The sequence below is a fragment of the Gloeophyllum trabeum genome (genome assembly GCF_000344685.1).
Source record: "Gloeophyllum trabeum ATCC 11539 unplaced genomic scaffold GLOTRscaffold_00018, whole genome shotgun sequence".
Classification (NCBI taxonomy): domain Eukaryota; kingdom Fungi; phylum Basidiomycota; class Agaricomycetes; order Gloeophyllales; family Gloeophyllaceae; genus Gloeophyllum; species Gloeophyllum trabeum.
The window spans coordinates 963-22723 of record NW_006920427.1 but is presented as its reverse complement, the minus strand read 5'-3'; the positions used below and the strand labels follow the sequence as shown (position 1 = coordinate 22723).

The 21761-nt window shown below is 52.1% G+C and overlaps 9 protein-coding genes across 9 annotated transcripts; 3 read left to right on the top strand and 6 right to left on the bottom strand.

Moving 5' to 3' along the window:
• Nucleotides 1-1010: 1010 nt before the first annotated feature.
• Nucleotides 1011-5130, top strand: GLOTRDRAFT_81814 (uncharacterized protein; the record flags this gene model as incomplete). The annotated part of the gene is made up of 25 exons (XM_007872458.1): nucleotides 1011-1140; nucleotides 1192-1250; nucleotides 1299-1373; nucleotides 1428-1549; nucleotides 1627-1669; nucleotides 1733-1952; nucleotides 2009-2179; nucleotides 2268-2336; nucleotides 2396-2523; nucleotides 2577-2645; nucleotides 2704-2734; nucleotides 2789-2850; nucleotides 2905-3004; nucleotides 3062-3118; nucleotides 3171-3204; nucleotides 3270-3400; nucleotides 3458-3525; nucleotides 3592-3660; nucleotides 3718-3807; nucleotides 3862-4011; nucleotides 4114-4200; nucleotides 4254-4401; nucleotides 4461-4466; nucleotides 4521-4717; nucleotides 4774-5130. 25 exons carry the CDS (start codon nucleotides 1011-1013, stop codon nucleotides 4969-4971), a joined length of 2514 nt encoding a protein of 837 aa, XP_007870649.1. The 3' UTR covers nucleotides 4972-5130.
• Nucleotides 5131-5356: 226 nt separating this feature from the next.
• GLOTRDRAFT_118162 (uncharacterized protein) lies at nucleotides 5357-6062 on the bottom strand. The gene is made up of 2 exons (XM_007872457.1): nucleotides 5496-6062; nucleotides 5357-5445 (listed from the first exon to the last, which is right to left on the bottom strand). The coding sequence occupies exon 1, from the start codon at nucleotides 5964-5966 to the stop codon at nucleotides 5559-5561; it is 408 nt and encodes a 135-aa protein (XP_007870648.1). The 5' UTR covers nucleotides 5967-6062; the 3' UTR covers nucleotides 5357-5445; nucleotides 5496-5558.
• On the bottom strand, nucleotides 6027-6937 carry GLOTRDRAFT_112577 (uncharacterized protein; the record flags this gene model as incomplete). The annotated part of the gene is made up of 2 exons (XM_007872456.1): nucleotides 6881-6937; nucleotides 6027-6824 (listed from the first exon to the last, which is right to left on the bottom strand). Coding segments are annotated over exons 1-2 (846 nt in total), but the record flags the coding sequence as incomplete, so codon positions are not given.
• A 1197-nt stretch (nucleotides 6938-8134) lies between these two features.
• On the bottom strand, nucleotides 8135-8899 carry GLOTRDRAFT_49968 (uncharacterized protein; the record flags this gene model as incomplete). Its single annotated transcript, XM_007872437.1, has 3 exons — nucleotides 8135-8499; nucleotides 8547-8662; nucleotides 8718-8899. 3 exons carry the CDS (start codon nucleotides 8897-8899, stop codon nucleotides 8135-8137), a joined length of 663 nt encoding a protein of 220 aa, XP_007870628.1.
• Nucleotides 8900-9152: 253 nt separating this feature from the next.
• Nucleotides 9153-10306, bottom strand: GLOTRDRAFT_108391 (casein kinase-like protein I isoform epsilon CKIe; the record flags this gene model as incomplete). Its single annotated transcript, XM_007872455.1, has 4 exons — nucleotides 9153-9520; nucleotides 9592-9820; nucleotides 9888-10168; nucleotides 10219-10306. 4 exons carry the CDS (start codon nucleotides 10304-10306, stop codon nucleotides 9153-9155), a joined length of 966 nt encoding a protein of 321 aa, XP_007870646.1.
• Nucleotides 10307-12649: 2343 nt separating this feature from the next.
• Nucleotides 12650-14539, top strand: GLOTRDRAFT_133492 (uncharacterized protein; the record flags this gene model as incomplete). The annotated part of the gene is made up of 3 exons (XM_007872454.1): nucleotides 12650-13293; nucleotides 13353-13782; nucleotides 13835-14539. 3 exons carry the CDS (start codon nucleotides 12650-12652, stop codon nucleotides 14537-14539), a joined length of 1779 nt encoding a protein of 592 aa, XP_007870645.1.
• Nucleotides 14540-15921: 1382 nt separating this feature from the next.
• On the bottom strand, nucleotides 15922-16559 carry GLOTRDRAFT_81809 (ribosomal protein L14). The gene is made up of 3 exons (XM_007872453.1): nucleotides 16508-16559; nucleotides 16083-16448; nucleotides 15922-16026 (listed from the first exon to the last, which is right to left on the bottom strand). Exons 1-3 carry the CDS (start codon nucleotides 16532-16534, stop codon nucleotides 16018-16020), a joined length of 402 nt encoding a protein of 133 aa, XP_007870644.1. The 5' UTR covers nucleotides 16535-16559; the 3' UTR covers nucleotides 15922-16017.
• Nucleotides 16560-16668: 109 nt separating this feature from the next.
• On the top strand, nucleotides 16669-19222 carry GLOTRDRAFT_141263 (hexokinase). The gene is made up of 15 exons (XM_007872452.1): nucleotides 16669-16844; nucleotides 16896-16931; nucleotides 16980-17070; nucleotides 17122-17194; nucleotides 17246-17469; nucleotides 17528-17544; nucleotides 17596-17707; nucleotides 17759-17962; nucleotides 18019-18117; nucleotides 18172-18320; nucleotides 18370-18586; nucleotides 18639-18703; nucleotides 18759-18817; nucleotides 18870-19155; nucleotides 19214-19222. The coding sequence occupies exons 1-14, from the start codon at nucleotides 16735-16737 to the stop codon at nucleotides 18914-18916; spliced, it is 1503 nt and encodes a 500-aa protein (XP_007870643.1). The 5' UTR covers nucleotides 16669-16734; the 3' UTR covers nucleotides 18917-19155; nucleotides 19214-19222.
• GLOTRDRAFT_49989 (N-carbamoyl-L-amino acid hydrolase) lies at nucleotides 19063-20702 on the bottom strand (the record flags this gene model as incomplete). The annotated part of the gene is made up of 8 exons (XM_007872438.1): nucleotides 19063-19138; nucleotides 19198-19296; nucleotides 19354-19722; nucleotides 19772-19860; nucleotides 19916-20090; nucleotides 20137-20204; nucleotides 20257-20459; nucleotides 20519-20702. 8 exons carry the CDS (start codon nucleotides 20700-20702, stop codon nucleotides 19063-19065), a joined length of 1263 nt encoding a protein of 420 aa, XP_007870629.1.
• Between the last annotated feature and the right edge of the window lie 1059 nt (nucleotides 20703-21761).

The window sequence follows — 21761 nt, the reverse complement described above, 5'->3', positions numbered from 1 at the left end:
TGTGGCGTCGAGTCCAAGCGCTAGCTATAGCACACAGAGCCATCCACTGCCGCCGTAGCGTTGCGCAGCGCCAGGCAACCAACAATAGCTCTATCTGCGTCGTCACACCAGATATCGATTGGAGGGACAGGATGAAACGTATGTGGCAAAGTGGTAATCCGGCATCTCAGGAGGCATGCAGCCCGAACGACGTCTACATGCGATCATCCAGTCTCATTAAGGCCGCTGTTGTGAAAAGTTCTACAAAGCTAGGGTCTCTTTCTCGCTGACTCGGGTCCGCTTGAGTACCTGGGGCTTCGGGTCAGAAGACCCGATGAATGCTACCAAACGACTGCACGGGGCGGCTGCAGACAAGGTGCAGTTCGTACTTCTACATGACATAGAGCCGTAACGCTCACTCGAGGAGCGATATATTATCCCGGCAGGTTCTATCTTGTTTTCTTACATGAGTAACTGTCGAAGGCCTCGATGTTTAGTTTGTATGATCTCACTTGTAATGTTATTGGGTCGGGTATGCTCCACCAAGGCCAGGCAAGCCGTGTTCAAGCGCGTCCCTTGTTACTCGACAGCCTCGGCGTCACTCAATTTGCAGGGCACCTCATCTTCCTGATTAATTCTGTAGAACCTACAAATAAGGTGAGAAGCGTTCGATAACGGCTTATGTCCCAATGGCACAAGAAAAAAGAGTGAGGTGCGTGTGCGTGGACCTGTGCTGTAGAGACGAATTGAGTTGCGATACCTTCCAGATTCTAAACGCGACATACGTATACTGCTTAACAACTGATGTCCGTGATCCTGCTCGGAAGCTTACCGGATCCGAGGCCCGTTCGGCCGCTTCTTTCTCGATATGCCTGTGTTACTGCTTCTGTGCCTCCTTCCAATTGATCAATCGCGTACATGACCCTGCGGCATGGCATGTGACTGCCTCCATGCACCCTTCGGTTTCCCCGCCCCCAGGTATATATACCACCCATGTTCCTTGCTTCGCGTGGTTGTCGACTCTGCCAGCCATGCGGGTCCTCTCAGGTTTGATCCTTATTCTAGGATACGCGAAATCTTCCCGTTCGGCGTTCATCACGGACCCTGCGAGCTTGGTGAACTTGTTCATAGGCACTACTAATGGTGGTCATGTGTTTCCAGGTAGGGATTCCGTCGATTCTTGCGTTGTATAATGGAACACTACGGTCGTAGGTGCGACTCTGCCACACGGAATGGTGAAAACCGGAATGGACACCGATTCTCCGGGGAACGTGAGTATCCTGGGCATTCACCAGTGACATGTCTAATCGTTCGTCCAGCAAGCTGGTTATGATGCTGATCCGCAATATAACGTGACGGGCTTTTCCCAGTTGCACGATAGCGGGACCGGGGGTGTACGTTTGAGCTCTGCGCGCCACACTTTGATTCGCCTGACATGCGAATAACAGGGCATATCGTTGTCCAATTTCAAGATCTTTCCTCTGCTGACATGCGAGCAAGACTACTTTGAGTACTGCAAAACCAGCGTGGAGAGCCGAAAAGTCCTGCGGAATCTCTTAGAGGACGGTAGGTGGCCGCGCCCCCGGAGCACTACAAGAATGTCCTCGAATTAATGCGTGAATCGCTGTTGCTTTGGATAACAGGTAGTCCTGACGATTTTGCTCAGCCGGGGTACTTCAGCACGAATCTCGTATGTCCATGCCTTTGCAGCGAACACGCTAAAAGACAAACTTCTGATCTGACCTATCATCAGTCTACCGGTGTCCGTGTTGAACTTACAGCATCGCGTCGGGCTGCACTGCATCGGTACACCTTCCCGTCCTCGTTCCCGTCCAATGTCTCCTCGAACCCCAACACAAATGTCAACAATACATACATTCACCCGAGAATCGTGGTAGATGTGACGAATGACGGTAGTCAGACTAGCACATACCCATCGATGCAAATCAACACTACCACTAAAAGAGTCACGGGTCAGTTACTACCACGTAGACGCGCGTGCTTAGTTCATGATCGACTTTCCACACAGGCGGTGCGCAATTCCAGGCGTCGTTTGGGCCAGGTAGATATAGTTTATACGTATGCACCGACTTCCAAGTGCCCGGACAGAGTGAACCGGGAGCTGGAATCGAGGAATACGGGGCGTGGTTGGCTGACTATCCAGTGCGATGGACTGAGAACGTCGACCAAATGTACTACGGTGAGTCCGCCTGACGTTTCATGGCTTTGGGGCCTCACAGGAGTATTGTGCTATGTACATCCGATTACTAATGCCGTCCATTCCTCAGGATTTAGAGACGAGCTAGGGGCTCTGCTCACCTTCCCGGCCAACACCAGCTCGGTCCTGGTACGCGTAGGTGAGTTCGGCTGTCGAGTATGATATAGCCGTCCGAGACTGGACCTTTCCTATAATTAGGCGTGAGCTATATCAGTGCAGATCAAGCTTGTGCGAATGCCGAAGAGGAGATCCCTGATTCTACGGCAGGATGGGACTTCGATGGAGTGAAAAACTCGGCATTTGAAACCTGGAACGAGGCATGTCGAGTCTCAAGCGTTGGATGTTCCGCATAGTGACCCAGGTTTTATGGGTGGAGTAGTTGCTCGGTCGTATACAGGTGGACCCCACAGGAGTCGACAATGAGACTGTTTCACTCTTCTATTCCTCGGTTAGTCCCTCACCATACATGCCCAATCATGTCGTGACTGACTCGCGAGCATGAGTAGGTGTACAGGACTCACATTGTACCAGCCGATTGTGAGTCGAGGTGATAGCTCGATGAGAGTCACTGACCAACTGCGAAACGACCAGACACCGGTGAAAACCCTCTGTGGAACTCTACCGAACCATACTATGATTCTCTATACTGCAACGTTAGTGGTCTGTCCTGCGCCGTTTACCATCCTTAACACGTCGCGACGGAGTAGTGGGATACCTATCGCACTCTCTACTCGCTGTATGCTCTGCACGCACCGGTGGACTTCGCTCGAATTGTCAGAGGATTCATTAATATCCAGCAACACGAAGGTACGGTCGTTGATTTATTACCCGACCTTGGTCACGACGTCTAGATCTCTGAAATAGGTTGGCTGCCCGAGTGTCGTGGCGCAACTCAAAAGCAGTATATTCAGGGCGGTAGCAGTGAGTGCCAAGAGTATAGTCTACTGAGCATGCTGCTGAGAGCATTTGCCAGACGGAGACCCTATCCTCGGCGAGTTCTTCGTCAAGTGAGTAGCTTCGTGCTCCATTGATCGCAGTGTGCTGTCTGAGTCTTATGAGCGCATCACATTAGGTACTACAAGCAGGCTGCTGCTCTGAATGTCTCAGCCACCGACCTCTACAACGCATTACTGGCAGATGCGGAGATCCAGCCTCCCAATTGGGATTTGGAAGGCCGACAAGTCAACATCTGGAAATCGCTAGGTTTGCTTGACCATAGGCTTTCTTACATGTAATGGTAACTCAACCCATCCTTGGTAGGCTGGATCCCTCAGGATGGCTATGAACCCGGAGGGACTAATTCAAAACAAGTCTCACGGACTTTGGAGGTACGTCGCAGCTCGAGAGCGCCCTACTTCTCGACATGTTGATTTTTATTATCTACATGCCTCCAGCATGCCTTCGGAGATTTTGCCATTTCTCAGGTAGCACAAATCTTGGGGAAGTTGGAAGATGCCGCTAAGGTGAGCTATTGCTATATGCCCTCCCGATTCTCTTTAAAGCCTCGTGCGCATGGACAGTATGCCCAACGTAGCAGCAACTTCGCGAATGTATGGAACCCCAATGTTACTGTTCCGAGTGGTCCATCCTCTGTCGTTGGCATGATGCAGGTGAGTTATTTGCAGTTCGAAAAAACGACCTTCAGCTGACACGAGGCGATATAGCCGCGGTTCGCAAATGGAACATTCAACTATACCGACCCCAGGCATTGCAGTGTTCATGATCCCACCCAGGCTACTTGTTACCTGAACGCCGCAAACCATGATGGCTTCTACGAGAGTTCACCCCTAGTCGTAAGCCCAGTCTTTCGCGATGTTTTCACACTCAAGCTAAATCGTTCCTGCATTAATGTGAAGTACTCCCAAGTAAGTATTCGTCGTTATGGGTGGAAGTATCCATTTTTATCTTGTCCTCAGTACGTCCCGCACGATACGGCGCGCCTCATCGAGCTGCAAGGAGGGGTGCAGAATTTCATTGACCGATTAAATTTCCTGATCGACGAGGTAGCTTCATAGCGATCACGTCATCCTGTCTGTTGCTGACTATAAACTTGCAGAACTATTTCGACGAAACTGACGAGCCTTCCCAACAAATTCCTTTCATGTATCATTATGCCAACGCCCCTGGTCTTAGTACGGTGAGGTCAAGACAAGTTATCTCCGAGTACTTCAATACTTCCGTGAACGGACTCCCGGGTAACGATGGTAAGGATAAAACTCCCTCTTTGCATAGTGGATCGATACTGAACACGAGGGCTGCACAGATTCTGGTATGTCTATGAACAAAATGATTAGGCAGTCGAGTTGACAATGCGCCAACCCAGGCGCCATGGGAAGTTATGCCGCTTTCTACCTCGCTGGGATGTACCCCCTTCCAGCAACCCGACAGTTCCTCTTGTCTTCCCCATACTTCCCCCAAATTTCATTCTACAACCCGATCTTCAACACTACAACCACCATCAAAGCAATCGGGTTCGAGGGCAATCCTGCCAATGGAACCGAAGGCAAGATATTTGTCCAGGTGAGAGTTCTCCGGCGCTCCTTTTCTATTCAGCTTTGAATGTTCCCCTCCGGTAGAACGTGACGATCAATGGTCAACCGTGGCACTCGAATTGCTACATCGACTGGGACGCTTTCGAGCAAGGGGCGGTGATCGAACTCCAACTCACTGACAATGCCAACGTCACCTGCGGTACGGACTCCAGTGCCCTGCCACCGTCGCTGTCTACGGGTGGGTACGGAGAGTACAACTATGATCTCGGAATGGGAATGTGATTGGGAGCAAGGACACCAAGGACCGTCATGCATGCGAGTCAGGACATTGCGTTGTGAGTTTCCGAGTGGTATCCTCTGGGTAGTCGTGTGTCAGACACGACGCGAACTGCGCATGCAATACAGCCTCTAGTTCAGTGATACGACTCCAAATATCTTCAATGCGCCCGATTCTCTAGAGTAGCGGTACCGCAAGTATCACTGCCGAACTGTGACCTTCGTCCTGCCTTGTTGAGTATCTCCGTGATTTGTAGCTCACTAGTCTGACGGAGATATTGTTGGACCTTGCCCTCCTGGAAGGAAGATTCGAGATCATGCGTCATACGGCTGAGCATCTACGTAGGTTTCATCCCTCGGAAGACATAGTCGGAGGTCAAATCTATTTCGTCGATTGATGATACACAAGAATCAGTGGTACTGAAACTGATGATACAGATTCAGTGCACATTCAGCCCGTCGACGGTCGCAGAATGTTCTCTGCTTAGCATATATTAGCAAGCAGTCTCGGAGACTGGTGGAAAGCTTACCCTCGATTATGATATGGACCAAAAGAACCCATAACTCAACCGGAACCTGTACCGCACCCAGCGCTATGCAGGTGTTCTCCACAACAATCTCTCTTCGCGACGCACGGATGCGAATGCTTTGGCATAGTCTCTGACTTTATCCCATGCCGCGGACCCTCCTGCCTCATCGTGCCCGGTAACCAACTTCACGTTCGGGAACAGCCTCGATAGAAACATCGCCACCGACACCGGGTCCCCAACCTTCGACCGCCCGAATGCCAGCATCGTCACCTTTCCGTTGTACAGCTCTCGCTCCGCAACCGGAAGGGGTTCATACTCTGAGATGTCAGCGTTGATGGGGATGCTGATGTCATTCAGGCAAGGGCAGAGTCTCACGAGCTGTGCGAGGCCGTTGAGCGTGAAGCCGGGTTCGTGGTACATCGGGGAGTAACCCAGGATGAGGCATCGCAGATGCGGCCATGCCTGGGCCATTTCTATCAGTTCCTTGTCCCCCGCTATGAACTTGCACTGCAGACGGAAGCTGAAATCTTCGAGGTGTTTGAGTAAAAGAAGGGGCCGAAAGCGTTCGAATGGTATTGGGACCCACAAAGCGTCGAGGGTACCGTTTATGACTATGATTTTCAGCGATTCGGTTAGGCGAGGCTGGGAGAGATACTGTATTAGGGAAGGGATGTCGTCCAGTGCTGTGCGATCGCCCTCTATCACGAGCGAATGTAAGGGGCGGTGCCGGAGAGCATCCAGGAAATTCAGGCAGCCTTCCATAGTCTCCATTGTAAGGTCGAGATCCAGCAGTGCCGGGAAGGGAAGTAAAGGGGAGCCGTGCAGGTTGACAGCGGGATCCTTGACTGTCAGCTTCAGAGTATGGAGATTCGGCAGTTTCGCGAGCTCCCATACGTCCGTCCAGGGCAACGGGATGTCCCACTCGAACGTGTTTAGGCATTCGAGAGGAGTGACGAAGTCAGACAGAGGAGCGTACGGCACGTCTACATCCTCCTCATATTCGAGACGTACAGATTCCACCCTCGAAGTCCGTTGTTGCAAGAAATCGAGGAAGCGGTTCAGGCCTCTCCCGGACCACTCGCACTTCACATAAATGCGGACTTGGCGCACATGATGGGTCAGGAAGAATGGCAAGTACGAGAACGTATCGGAAACGAGCCACATGTTAACGGCGCACAGTTTAGGGAACAAGGGATTCTTCCCCCGCGCGCAGACGTCCGCGATGAGGTCTTCGTGGTCAAATTCGGACCCGATAACGATGGCTTTCACTTTCCTCGCATAATAATCGAATCGCTCCCATTCCGTTGGGAGGGGCGTTCTCACGAAAAACTATATCGCAGCGTCAGCTGGGTTGCTGGATATTTGAAGAAAGCCTATAGACGTACTGGCCTGCGCTCCTGCGAGTCATCGAGGTCCCACAGGTCTTCAGGCATGCACTTCACAAGGTTCCCGAGATGGAATTGGGTTCGCCACAGGGCGTCCAATGCAGGCTCCAAGAATGCCCTGCACGTTCTGGCAAGGGCGTACAGATCCTCGTCAGGGCCTGATCTTAGAGCATCAGGGAGCTCCCAGTCATCGTCGGTCCGTTTTTCTAACCATATAGTTTCAGCTATGCAGTGTATGATCTCTGTCATACGCAGGCAGCGATGCATGGTGGGCGATCCGGTATACGTGGATCTTGGACGTCGGGCGAGGCATTATAAGACAGAGGTGTCGGGCGAAGGTCGATTTCATACTAAACTAGGGTCAATGTACTGCGCCGAACAATAAGCAGATCTCGTGGCACGTGGAAGCGCTATCAACCAGAAGACACCATGTCATGCATCTGCTCGATCGCGAGCTCGAGGATCTGTGCAAGCAGGGTGGCGTTGTCTGCGCTTGCCCTTGATTAGGCCAGCGGTCTGTCCGCTGCACCAGTCGTGAACTTGAGCCTCAGACGATTGTTCCACAATTCGCTGTTGTTGCACGGGGAGCTTGGATTACAGATATTTAATGAGAGCGTACCTCGGCCTTCCTTGGTACAGGTTGTCAGGAACCTAATAGAAGACAAAGGCAAGACAAGGGCAACTGAGACATCGAAGCTCGATGTTACAGAGTCCGAGGAATAGTCCGCGAGGACCCACGGCGGACACCAAAACAATCGGGGTCATCCGGACTGATGGCACCAGCCAATCCCGCGCAGCCCAGCGTACGCTCGCAAGTACTGCAGCTGCTTGGCCGATCTTATAGTCAGCCTAGAATAAACTAGCGGTCCAAATAAGTGATGGTTGCCATTCTGTCTCGATATGATCTAATGAAGTCGCCAGCACCCAGAGAACGAGCGAAAAGATATAGCGAATAGAGCTCGGTTCGCAGAGTTCCTGTCATCCACTGCTGTAGGTTGAGATGTAGCCGGGCCAGCAGTCCCGCGATGTCATATTTACTCTCGAAAAGGTGCATACGCACCTTGCAACGTCTATCGTACTCGACAAAATCAAACGCTCAGGACAAGACAAGTAGGCAGAGTTGGGGAATGATTCTTTCGTCTCACAATGAAAAACCGAGCCTTCTGGTCATCTAATCAGGCTCGCTACAGGAATGGTGGAGACGAGGTCGCAGACAGAATCAAAGCGGGGAAGGGAAATGGCGCTCACCACTGGTTAGATCCCGATCTCGTCCATCCATACCTCCATCTTGGACAAGCTATCCTGTCCCTCCGTATCGTCTACCTCAAAGATATCAACCATACCGTATTGTCCTAGCCGACTGTCATGTCTCCACCTCTGTAGATCCTCCTTCGCTCCCAGGACAGCAATAGGGAACTTCGGCTCGTAATTGAACTCTTCCAGGGGTGTAGGGAGCAGTGATTTAGAAACAGAATTGTTGTTGGGGGGAGGCGATATCATAATGAGACCACGAGCAGGATTCGAAGAGATATACGTCTGCGCGATCAAGGTGCCCGAAGAGCGAGATACAAGGACGGGTGCGAAGGGGATGGCGGCGAGACGGATGTGCGAGCGCAACTCTGCCATATGTGCAGTAACTACAGCTGATAATACAATGACGACTCACCTTCTTCGAAGTGATGCATAAGCGCTTCAGACGTGCTTACGGTGTCAGGCTTGGCTAGATCGATTTCTAAGCATGTGTAGCCCTTCTCCGCCAAAATCGACGCGAAACTGGTCATCCTGCCGCCCAGTCCTTGGTATCATGCTCTTTCTTTCATATGAATTGAAATCTAACCCAGCGGCCGAGTCCTTATCCCAGGCGCTCGCTGACAGAAATACCAAAGGCGTTGGTACTTCGCGTGGAGCACTGGAAGGTGGCGATCTCAGAATATACTTCGTTGCATTCGTAGAAACCTTTCGGTTTGGAGCGAAGAAGATACCGCCCAGTCCAAATGCTGAAGCCGCATAGGGACGCATACGCGAGCATAGAGGTCTGAAGTTCATCGTGAAGAGGAGGTTCCGGAGGCCGCGGACTTGCCACCGGGTACTGCCATTGCCGGCTCCAGTGGGTGCAGTGACGGTTTCTATTGGGTTTCCATCCCTTGCTTTTACCTGAGCGATGTAATACATACTACAAGGTAAATCTTTCGTCAACCGCTCTTCTCTCCTCTGCCAGCAGTATCTTTTCGAAAATGGTTATTCCAGGAACACCCGGTGTCTCCAGCTTTAATTATATCTTGTATTTCTCAGGGAGGAGATTACCGGTTTCCGTCTCGACTCCCTCCGACCAGTCCCAGATCGAGTCGTACTCCCATCCATGGCGCGACATGACGTCTCTGAAGAGGCGTTTGACATAGTCGTAGTCGGGCTGCTGTGTGAATTCCAGGCCGTAACAGTATTCCATGTATGTTGTGAATTCCGGAGGGCAGTCGGTAAGCGCTTCCTTCATCGCCCTGTTATCCAGCGCTTTCATTTCCCCGATGCGCTTGAGTTTAGCCTCTATGATAGGAGCGTAGATGCCTTGCCACGGTAGACTCCCCTTCAACAGGTAGATGAAGATGAGTCCAAGCGCTTGCAGATCATCTCGTCGACTTTGCTCTAATCACCGTTGACATGTATCCGTAAGGCGGATTGTTTCTATATGCAGCATGACCAGTGATCAGACTCACCGTATCCGAGGTGTACATTCACACTGACGAACCGCGGGGCGCCCATGCCCTCTTTTCCGTCCTTGAGCGGTATATGTTCTCCGGTGTGCGGGTCAAGGTAAAGCTTTGCCAGGCCGAAGTCGAATAAATGGACAAGATTCCCCCACTTGCCACGGCCTATCGCAAAGTTGTCGGGCATCAGGTCCCGACACACCAGCCCTCCGGAATGGACGGTCTCCACTCGTGTGATCTGCAACCACGGGAATACCCGTCAGTGATCCTCTTGAGAACACAGATATCGTGAGGTAGTTCGTTACCATCTGGTCGGCGAGCATGAGTACTGTCTTCAGCGTGAACGTTCCGCGGCAGAAGCGCTTCAAGTGCTCCAGATTCGGTCCTAACATATCGATCACGATGAAGTTGGCGCCTTTCTCCTCGCCCGACCACCGTAGGCGCGGGATGCCGAAGCATCCTTGCAGCTGCCTGTAAACCGCAGCTTCATAGGGAAGAACAGCTGTTCTGTATTTACTCGCTGCGCGCTCCATCTTCACGGCCACCTCACCGCCCGTCAGGAGCTGCCTGGCAGCGAAGACCTCGCCTGCGTAGAAGATGAGAGAAGAATTATGCGGACAAGTAAGGCTGGCATACCAAAGCTACCTGACCCCAGGCTGTCGGTAAACTCCCAGAGGCCATTCACTCTCCAACGTGGTACAGTGAACCCCACGGACGGCAGCATGAAAACGGACCTAGGTTATGATAGTGGTGTACGCTCGTTCGGAGATGCACGGGCTCTCCATGATATATGTATGTACGGCGGTCTTCAAGTATGGTTTGATGAACGTAACGATCTGGTTCTTCTTGTCCATATCAGTCACAAGGAATTCTCACCCAAGGTTAGGGTCAAAAGATCGGCATGATAAATTTCGCTATGAAGTAATCGACGCATAGCAATTCATGAGAAAAATACTATACTAGTAGTCAGGCTCTAGAGTTACGACTCTGTCGTGTGGTCCCTAATAACATTGTCCCCCAATGATATGGCTCTGCAGGCAGATCAGTCAGTAGGGAGGCCGGCGACGCTGCTGCCCTGAAACAGTGATACTGGTCAACGGTAGCCATTACCTACAGAGGGAACTACCTACAAATCTCCTGCTGCGCTCGCATCATTGGAAGCGCATTGGGTCGAGGGCCGTAGACATATTCCACGGACTGGACAGTGTTCGCATTAACGTCTGTGTGGTTGAAAGGCTCTCCACTGTCGCCGACCCAAACGTAACTGGGCTTAAGCGTGAACGGGAGAAATTGTGCATTTTGGCGATTGATAGAAATATCAATGGGAGGGCGCCGTAGCCTGCACCTATCCTCAGGGGGGCCAGCGAAGTTGATCATGTTCACAGGATTCCACCAATCGTGCACCATCTAGATCACTCGGTTATGAGTACGAGATTCTACGTTGAATGGACCATAAGCTTACACGGGGTTTCGGACCCCATCGCCTAGTGTGATGGTTTTGTCTGGCTCCCAGAATTGGAGCAATATATAGACGGTGCTGATCAGTCCTGGTGACCACGCAAGGCCTCTCGTAGGGAGCGGGTCCCCGCCAGGATCCCGAAGACTGGGCAAAAGCCGGTCTCGAGGGTCGAAGCTTAACGACTTGGCCTTCTCGAAACCGGAGACCGTTGGGCAATGAATGAGCCGTATGGTGTGGAGTAGGCACGACGGGCGAGAGGTAGTGACTCATGCTCGTGTTGTAAAGAGGGCTAAGGAGACGTGAGAGAGGGTAAATATTCTGGGGAGCACATACCCTCATGCCCGCGAACATTTATACCCTCCTAAGGAGTAGCATCTGAGGCGCATGGTGACTACCTCCCGAGGTGGTCGCCAGCCAGAATACAACATCTTCAAGGTGAGTTCTATCTTGATCACAATGCAAGAACGACTGCAGGCTTGAAAATAAGGATTCGATGAGTCCTAGGTGCAGCATAGTTGCTTGGATTCAACAGGTACGTCACCCCTCTTCATCAACGCCGAAGAAATGTGGGCGTCGGTGGACAAGAAAGGGGCACATGCAGAACAAAGCATCTCAGAAACGGAGCAAGTCGAACGGCAATTATACGGGCGTCTGGACGACTGACGGATCACGCCTAAAAGCAGTAAGAAAATTCCGAAGGATTATACCTGGACGTCGTGCATGCATGAAGGGGGAGTTATCTGCGAGGAGAGAAAGGTTAACTTGAGAGATGAGAGTATCTGCCAATGAGTCGTCCCACCTCGTAGGCGCCAAGTAATCAGAAATGTACATAATGTCGAGGCACATTGTGTAATGGGGACCTACAACTGCACAATGGTGGCGGACAGGCGCTTGACGAATCATCTCCTCAGAGGTCATTTCACTCACTGTAGATATGATTCCGCACACCAGGAAGCGGGAAGTCGACAGTGAAGCGCCGCCAAAAAAGCCGGTATTAATTTTCGCGGATGTCCTGACCTGAGTCACTTGACACTAGATGGGAAGCACCATCCTATAGTGCATTCCGACGATGGCAGTGTAGTTACATAGGTTAATCGTCCGCTCATCGATATTGCGGTTCGCGGTTTTTGAGTCGGGAGAGAAAAGGAATGTGACAGTCGTCATTTTGTCCGGCAGCGCATAAACTTGAACATGCATGAGCAGTCGGAGCATACCGTCGTGGGAAACCGGCATCAGAACCCAGCTTCAGAACCACTAACTATAGTGCGGTGTCTGAATCAGCCCTGTGTCACCCGGGCCTTCTGCCAGTGAGTCTGAGGAAGTTTGTTACTCTTATCGTCACTCTTCACGACATGCCGCTGAGGGACCCACAATCTCTTCTATTATTTCTCTGGGCATTTTTCAATTTACCTTAAGCTGTCGCCGTCGTCGGCGAGGTCGGGTGCGGCGATCAGTGAGGTCCTCGAGAATCCGTTGGCTGGTGCATACTTTCCCACTGAAATTCACATCCGCAGTGATAGAACCATCCGTCTCATCTGAAGCTGCTCTTGAGTGATTCTTCTCGTCTGTCTCTTCCCTTCGTTCAACTGAGACTCCAAGACCTCCAACATGAGCACCTCATCTCCTTATCCTCTGGTGTGTGCCAGATTCTCGGGCACAGCGCTGGACTGGCTGGGATCCACGCACGCTAGTAAAGTAGCAGGAAAGGTCGATATGCATACTTTCGCGGCCATTAAATTTCCGGCCGAGGACCTTGTGCCTCCTTTCCATTTCCCCGCCGAGTGTTTAGCTATAATCTCTAGCTTAAGACCCCCAGAAGAATCACCTTTCTACGTGGCGATCTGGCCAAACCAAGATGGCCATCGACCTGCCATCCGTATAGAACCGTCCTTGCCGTCTCCGGGAAACTTATACGTGCATACCACCTCATTCGTCACTATCAAGGCACAGCCCGGTATCCCTTCTAGTGCATCGCAGTATGTCGTTGCAGAAGAGGATAGAAATCGGCTCGTACAGTATATGGACGAAGATTATACGAATTTGTCCGCATGGATTGCAGAAGAACGGAAGAGGAAAGGGAGAACTGGTACTGACGAGCCGGTCGCACCAGACTGGGATACGTTCAGCGGGCCAACGCATACAGAAACTATGAACAGGCCATTCACTGCCGAGATCGAGCTGTCCGGCATCGAAACTTTGGACATATCATCATCGCTAGCTGCACCCTACGATGACCTGGAAAAGATGGAGCGGTGAGTCGTTTTCACTGGTTCGCGTATGGATTCAGTTGGTCATTTTCTGCCGGAGCCAGAATAATCAGCGACTACTCGTGGCGTGGAGCCTCTGCTGTGATCAATTTAGTGAGAGAATATCACAAGGTAGCGTCCGACATCCCTCTCTTGACTATTTTTCTAAGCAGTGTCACGCAGACGGAAAGTATTTCTGTTTCGGAATTCTCCGCCTTTACAAAGGGCAGCGGCGGTACGCCAGAGGATGCTGTGAAAGGTTCAAGTGCCGCGGAGTTATGCTCCCTGACCGCTGTGATTGGGGGAGACGTGCCTGCCACCATCGTCATCAAGCCCGAGGATGTCCCTGGTCCTGTAGGCTGGGACGATGACGACAACGACGAAGACTGGGAACCGGAGCTCCCAGAGGCTCCTGAGCAGGAGGGCTTGGATCTCAATGAAGCTGACTTGTCCGCTATACGCGTAATCTGCTTCGATATTTATGGTAGTCTGATCGTGAGTCTCGCAAGATGTAGTTCTACTCTTCGTGTCCAACCACACTGTATAGGATCGGGAGGGAGGTCTCTCCGATATGGTGCGCTCCATCGCAAAGGACACCGACATCCCCATAGCATACCCCATTCCCGATATCCTTGACAGGTACATCGAGCAAGAAGCGTTGCGTATCCGGAAGACACCAGGAGCGCCATATAGCGAGGTCATCATGGCCGCGATACGGGATGTCATCCCCGCCGGCATAGCGGACATAGGTAAATGGGACGCCACCGCTGTATTCACTTGGAGGCTATGGCCCGAAGTCAGTGACACGCTGCGACGGCTTCAAGCGCGCGGGTACCGGCTTGTCGCACTCCCGAACGTCGATCCCGATACGTTCTCGCACGTACAACCGCAGCTGGAGACTGCCATACGATTTGACGCCATTGTCGAGACATCCTCGGCTGAGGGTATTTGCATGGCCAAGGACGACATTTATAACGCCGTGATTGCAAAGTGTGCGGATTCGTTCCAAGCGACTCCTGGAGAAATACTGGTGGTCAGTACGGCAGCTTATAAATGTTTGGAGCCATCAGCCTTGCTTGGGATGGCCACAGCTTGGGTTCGTCGTGAAGGCACGCTTGAAGGGCGAGAGGAGTTGGCATCCCTTGTGGCGCCGAAGCCAGCAGTCACAGTAAAGGACCTTGAGCAACTGTCCGAAATACTGCAGTCGGAAAATGAGGGAAAGGCGGAGATTGGAAATTACAATAAGATATGATGACCAGGTAGGCACAGGCGTACATATACATATGCGATAAGAAATAGAAAGGTGAAGAGAAACATGGCAACGTAGATTGTCGTACTAATACGATCCGCATCTCTCAGCGCATTACAAAGGGTTGATGAAGTACAGCACCGGCTGCCACACTGGGCCCCTGCAGTTAACCAAGCCGGCAATGCCCATTCTCTGAACGAGAGATCGCCCCCTGCAGGCTTCCATGGCTGCATCCGGATTTATGCTGCGGTACAACTGATCAATCTGCATTCCCTGCCCATCAGAAATAAGCACGTATCCTTTCGAGGTAGGAAGCGCCGAACGGCGCACGAACCTCTGCACGTAGGATGAATTCCTCCACGACACCGGCGACTGCTGCAAGTAGCTGGCGTCTGGATACTTTTGGTCTGCATGGCACTTCAATGGTGCACGGTGGATATCCCAGCCACTAGCAGGACAGGTTAGCGAATTCCTCAAGACCATGGAATAGGATGACTGTTCGTACGTCGATATGTACTATAGCATTTGGGTACCTGTAAGTTGGGGAAAATGCTGGCTTGTCCGGTTGAAACAACATTGTAGGGCCAGAGGCGGTCTTCGCAGAGGGTATGAGTAAACCGACATCGGTACACACAGCGCGCTCCTCTGAGAACAGCAGAGGGCCAGGGCCGACCCAGAGCGTATCTATCCTCCGTAGTCCAGGGTCCTGGAGGAAATATATGTCGTCGTACACGTCCCTGTGCTGATTCAACGCCAGAGCTTGAGTGATCCAATGTTTGGGAGGGGCGAAACTTATGGTGAGCGCCTCCGGAACAACGAGCAGTTTTTCTGGTTCCATAGGGGAAGGGGATAGTAAGGTGGTAGTGACTAAAGAGAGACGAAGCTGCGAGCCCTCTTATACTTTGAAGGTGTGGCCCCCCTTGTGGCATATGTGGCGACGGTCACCGCTTGATCGAAAACAACCCACTGTGGCGGGAGGCACGCGTTCACAGGAAGCAGGCTAACCAGAGTGTTTGCGCAGTGAGCATACAAAGCGTCCATTGCAGCCACACCATGCAGTGAAACATGTTTGTCATTCTGCGCTGCCAGGTAAAGGGCGTTTGTCCTGTGAATCACTGACGACTGCCTTCAGACGCCACGACTCCGCCACAGCAGGGAAGGCATGCGGCAAATGGGCCAGTATTAGAAGAGCTATTCGGAAGGACCCAGGCGTACCTTCGTAAATGTGACCAAGTATGTTAGGGACTTCAAGCTGGACGCTCGCGCCGCAGGTCCTGCAACCCTGCTCGTGGAATGTGCACCTGCGTATGGCATCTCTGTTCAAGCTCGCGAGATTCTTCAGTACGCATGATTCTGCCCATGACAGCCGGCGGGTGCATCCATGTGCATGGGTCTGGTCTGGCGAAGCGACATGTCATGGCAGGAGATAAGCCAAATAAATCACGAAAACTAGAATACGCATATGTTCCATTAGTAAATCTCTAGACGACCTATTGCCGCCTCCGATTAGAAATGGTTGGAATCAGTTCAAATAATGGGACTCGACCTTAGGTGCTAAGCTGACGATTTTGCCCCATCCCTTCATTCGCAAGTCAGCACTCACGACACCACCTATTCTCGTCCCTAGCATCTCCCTCTTGTTGTTCAGCAAAACGGCTGCATTGTCATCAAACTTCACAAGTCGTCCGTCTGGTCTCCGAACTGCCTTCGCTGTTCGGACGATCACTGCGCGACGAACGTCTCCTCTCCGCACTTTGACTGCGGTTGCAGATGCCTGCTGAGCAGCAGATATAGCTCTGGCGCGCTTCACGACGCAGACAATTTCATCGCCCACGGAGCCCCAGCCGTTGTTGACCTTGTTCTTCAGAACGTTTACGCACTCTACAAGAAGGGCGCCGGAGTTGTCTATAACCTAGAAGCAAATGAAGCAGTTTGCAACTGAGCGATGGATACCAAAGGTTCAAACCATACATTTAGAGTCCCCTTGAGTCCTATCATAGCAGCCTGCGAAGCGCACCTCGAGGAGGGGATTGAAGGGAGAAACGCTACGGGTGGGAATCATGATCCCTGGTGGACTAGTGGGCGGGACCTATATTCTCACGGGTGATTCCCCCCGGTGGACGACAAGAACAGACATACTATCTCTCCGCCATCAGCGCCCTTGCCCGTCGTCGTCTGCGCCGTCGACCTAGCCCAGCATGCCTGCATCTCGTCGAGGAAGTGGTACGGTGACGCTGCCCACTGGGCAGACGCTCGCGTTCCATACCAGAACGCAGGATGAAGAGGATCTCCCGCATGCGACCAAAAAGTCGGGATAGTTGGATTATACGTGGGTGATGGCGTACTGAACGTGCTGCAGGACCATGGCAGATCATCTGCGCAAGTATGAGAGTTTGTGAGTGCTGGAGACATATTGGGAAGAGCGAAACATTGAGAGGAATAGGTTTACGTTAACGCCGCAGAGGATGCGCATGATTGTGGACGCGTTCAAGGATACGCTTGAGGCCGGTTTGGAGAAGCATGGAAACACGGTGGTACGCCCGCTGTCTATAATTGGAGGTCTACGGAGCTGAATTGGTCTCCAGCCTATGATCCCGACGTACGTCTTCGGTTGGCCGACAGGGAACGAAACGGGAGAGTACCTGGCTGTAGATCTCGGTGCGCATGGTAGCATCGTCCAACTCGATATATGGACTGACAGTGGTGCAGGCGGGACTAACCTGCGGGTTTGTCTCGTCACCCTCCAGGGCGCTGGGAGATTCGAGATCACACAATCCAAGTATCGTCTGACCGAAGATCAGAAACAGGAGGAAGGGCAAAAGTTATTCGACTTCTGCGCCGAGTGCCTCAAGACATTCATAGATCAGCACGTTGGGGAAGAGCCGGGCATGATCAACCTGAAGCCCGGCGAGAAGCTGCCCTTGGGGTTCACTGTGCGTTGTGCATATGAACCGTTTTAGGTGCTGCGATATTGATTGAATTGCTCTCTAGTTCTCTTACCCTTGCTCGTACGCGCACTCGGAACAGGACATACCATGCGTATACTGACATCTTCACAGACAAAACAGGATCGACCACGGTGAACTGATCCGGTGGACGAAAGGCTTCGGGAATCCTAATACGGAAGGACATGATGTCGCGGAGATGTTCCGCAAGTCTCTCCAAAAATACGTATGCGTTGGGTCCTCTCTTTTGATGTCTTCGCGCTGAGTCCGGTCTCAGGACGTCCCCGCAGACTTTATCTCGTTGACATGCGACACGACCGGCACACTCATTGCCTCTCACTACGTGAACCCCAAGACGAAGATAGGGTGTATCTTCGGGACGGGGTGCAATGCTGCGTACATGGAGAAGGTCGCCAACATTCCGAAAATCAAGGAACTCAATATCAAGGATGACGCTGAAATTGCTATCAATTGCGAATACGTGAGTGCCTCGTGTTAATGGGTGGTCTCCGAGATTAACGTACCTTGGCCGCGAAGGGCGCCTTCGACTCGTTCGAGCATGAGCACCTGCCCAGGACAAAGTACGACCAGATCGTCGACGAGACGTCCAACAAGCCAGGCGAACAAGCATACGAAGTATGTAACGCAAAAGCATCGCAGCTGTCTAGAATTAACAGTACTCTCTCGCAGAAACTAATCTCCGGACGATACCTCGGAGAGATCATGCGTCTCGTCATCTGCGAGCTTATCGACGACGGTGTGCTTTTCCTCGGTCAAGAGACATACAAGATCGAGAAGTCCTATGCGTTCGATACGGCGTTCTTATCGCTCATGGAAAGGTCAGTGTCTTTCTCTTCATGCGCCTGCCTTGTCTTAACGACGTGCCAGCGACCCCACGGACGAGCTGCTGATGATCATCGGCATTTTCACGCACTTCTTTGCCCTGGAGACAACGCTTGCCGAGCGGCAGTTCTTCCGAGCCCTCGCGAAGCTCATTGGCCGGAGGGCTGCGAGACTCAGCGCGTGCGGTATTGCGGCGATTGTCAGCAAGATGGGCTACCTCGACGAGGGGTGCGCGGTGGGTGCGGACGGGTCGTTGTACAATGTGCGTTCGTCTGTCTGTCGTATGGCCAACCGTGACTAAAATCGCTTGCTAGAAATACCCTGGCTTTGCGGATCGGGTCCATGAGGGCCTCATAGATGTATTTGGAGACAAGGGACGGTATGTAGTTCGCGCCGCTCAACTGTCTTCTTCCGCTTAACTAGGGCGTACTCAGGAATATCGTAACATACCATGCGGAGGATGGGAGTGGTGTCGGGAGTGCAATTATCGCAGGTTCGTATCCTCGTCTTCCTTCACGATTCCTAGCTAAGAGTACGGCTCGCAGCTATGACGAAGGCAAGGAAGGAAAAGGGGCTGTACACCCATGTGTAGTACTTTTGCGCGGACGATTCTTGTGTAAGTTCTTGACAAAGAAGAATAACCATTGTATACCTAGATTACTTGCTGGTGTCTGCTACGTCGTTTACGTCAGGTACCAACAGCACGATTATGACTCCGGAGGTAACAGCTTGTGTGGTTCATTGCTGGCTCGTGTTCTTTAGGTATTCGTCATAACGCAATACAGCGCCTAAGAGGACATTCGCCCCCGCTTGACTGATGCATCCACGAAGGTCAGCTAGCATGAATAAGAGTGTGTCAGGAATCAGACTTACATATCCTCTTGAGTAGAAAATTCAGCGGGGTTGTGCGATATTCCTCCTTTGCATCTTATGAAGATCATGGCCGTTGGGACCTTTTTGGCTGTGTACACCCTACATTGCGAAGTCAGTCTTCCCCTCGAAGAGCCGTGGTGAAGTGGGTACACCCACGAATCATGCCCCGCCCCACTAATCATATCTTTAAAGCGTCCGCCTTCGACTTCCTGCGCACTCTTCCGGACCATATCTACTGCGTTCTCGTCGAACTTGGTCTTGGGACTCTTCCATATCCTGTCCCACACTTGTATCTTGACGCCGTCCTTCTCAGCAATCTCCGTACACGTTGACTTGAGTCGTTCCGCCAGTTGCGCAAGGAGGGCGTCCGAGGATGCGCGCGCATCAATGTTGAACTGCACGCGGCCTGCGAGTGTGTTGATGGATTGCGGCGTGGAATTGATGACTGCTACGGATGCGAGAGAGCCGGGCAAGGCCAGCGCTTGTGCGTTTATGGCTTGTATCATCTTCGCCGCGCATAGAAGCCTGACATATAGTATAACAAGTGACCTGGGTAGGAATCCAGTGCGCTCACGTGTCTGCCCGCATGTCCATAGGCGTGGTTCCGCAATGTTGCTCTCGCCCGCGGAGAACAACGTTGTACCAGTTCATGGATTGCACGCCCTTAGTGCGACCTTAGTCGTTTCCTATCATTAGGATGGAGTGTTGGGGGACTCACGGTGACGACTCCCACTCTCAAATCCTCTGCTTCGAGGGCAGGGCCTTGCTCGATGTGTATTTCGAAATGAGCAGAGAGTGGGTTAGCCTCGAAGGAGCAGTCGACATCGCCCAAGAAGCCGATGCGCTCGAGTTCCTGTTTGATTGTCTTCCCCGACGCGTCGGATCGGGTATGACTGCTTTGATGAGGGACGTTAGCTGAGATACTTAGACCAAGCGCACCCGTGTTCCAGCGTGAAGGCCCCGCCCCAGACCCCACTAGCTACCATAGCAGGTGGGAACCTTGCTCCCTTCGAGGCGCTGTTAGCCGGATTACGCGCCACTAGTGCTGCCGTAGCTTACCTCTTCATTCGTCCAATTGACGAGAGCTACAGGTGCGTACGTCTCCACTTGCTTGTCTTGCAGCGTTCTGAGGACTTCCAAACCTGAGAGTACGCCGACGATACCGTCGTATTTACCTCCCGCCGGTTGGGTGTCGAGATGGGATCCCATGGCAATAGGGGGCAGTGCGTTGTTCTTGCCTGGCCTTGTCGCAAAGATATTGCCTGCATATTCGCGCATGAGACCGCATGTACACGGAGAGGGGCTTGTCGGCACAATGTACCCATCTTGTCCACCTTGACGGTACATCCGCAAGCCTTGACTTGATCTACCAGCCATTCTCTTACGCGTTTATCGTCATCATTTAGGGATAACCTGTTCATTCCGCCATCTGGTGTTGCACCCCAGGCACACGACTCGTCGAAAGACGAAGCCAGACGTGCAGCTGCTACACGGATTGAAGCCATTAGCTTAGGATTAGAGGGAGAACGGTGGATCTGTCCTATGTTTACCGTCCCATATATAAGCGATCCCTGCTGTCCATGGGCCCTGATAGCTTGTAATCACAAGAGCCCTTACGACACGCCACAAAACTACTGATAAGACCCACGGATGGCCGAGCGGAGGCGCTTCTTATTATGCACGTGACACGACGCGTAGGATCTGTGGCAAACTGGCAATGGCATTGAATCTGATGCTTGATGCCATGTCACAGAAACGGTCACAGCAACGCGTGAAATACTCTGCTTCAGGTTCCAAGGCGTACAGATCTTCCAGTAGTCTTTCACGTTTTCGAAGCACTTCATACTTCACTGACGAGCTGCTTGCAGATACGATGTCACCCGCTCGCAGACTTGCAACCCAGTGGGGATGTCTGTTGGACATTGGAAACGAACCACTTAGGTGCCTCGATAGATTCCATGGGTACGGAGGGGGATGCACCACTGATTTATCTTGGCCTAAATCATTTAGCGCATATTCGCTCGCTATCAGTCGCAGTATTCGCAGCGCACCGGCAGGACAAGCCACCATTAGACGTTGTAATGCAGCCGGCGTCGCGCGGGTTTGCACCCTTCTGATTGAGCAGCATACGAACTACATAGGATGATGAGAGGCAGTGGCTGGTTGTCATAGAAAACCACACGGCGGCTCTACCGAGTATCCGGTCAAGAGATATGTTCAGCTGTGGTGCAAGCAGTTCCTTCGGAGTTCCGATATCTTTCTAGGAAACACTCACGCTGCTTCTGGAGACTTGCCGCTCGTCCTGTATTGATCGACCGATTAATGGCGAATGGATTCGCGCGCCTAGGACGGTAACGGTGGATGGTAGAGGGTAATTCAAGGAGGGATTTTGGGTGTAATGTTCGGTGTCACGTGTATTGGTGCCAGTGACGGACTAGTACTTAAGCTTGGATCTGGTCTTTGGCCAGGCTCCTAAACCACCCGTCCTTAGCGTTCGCGCTCCTCTAATTACTAGGGCAGAAGTGAAATATTATGTAAGAAAATGTATTATATGAGAATTACCG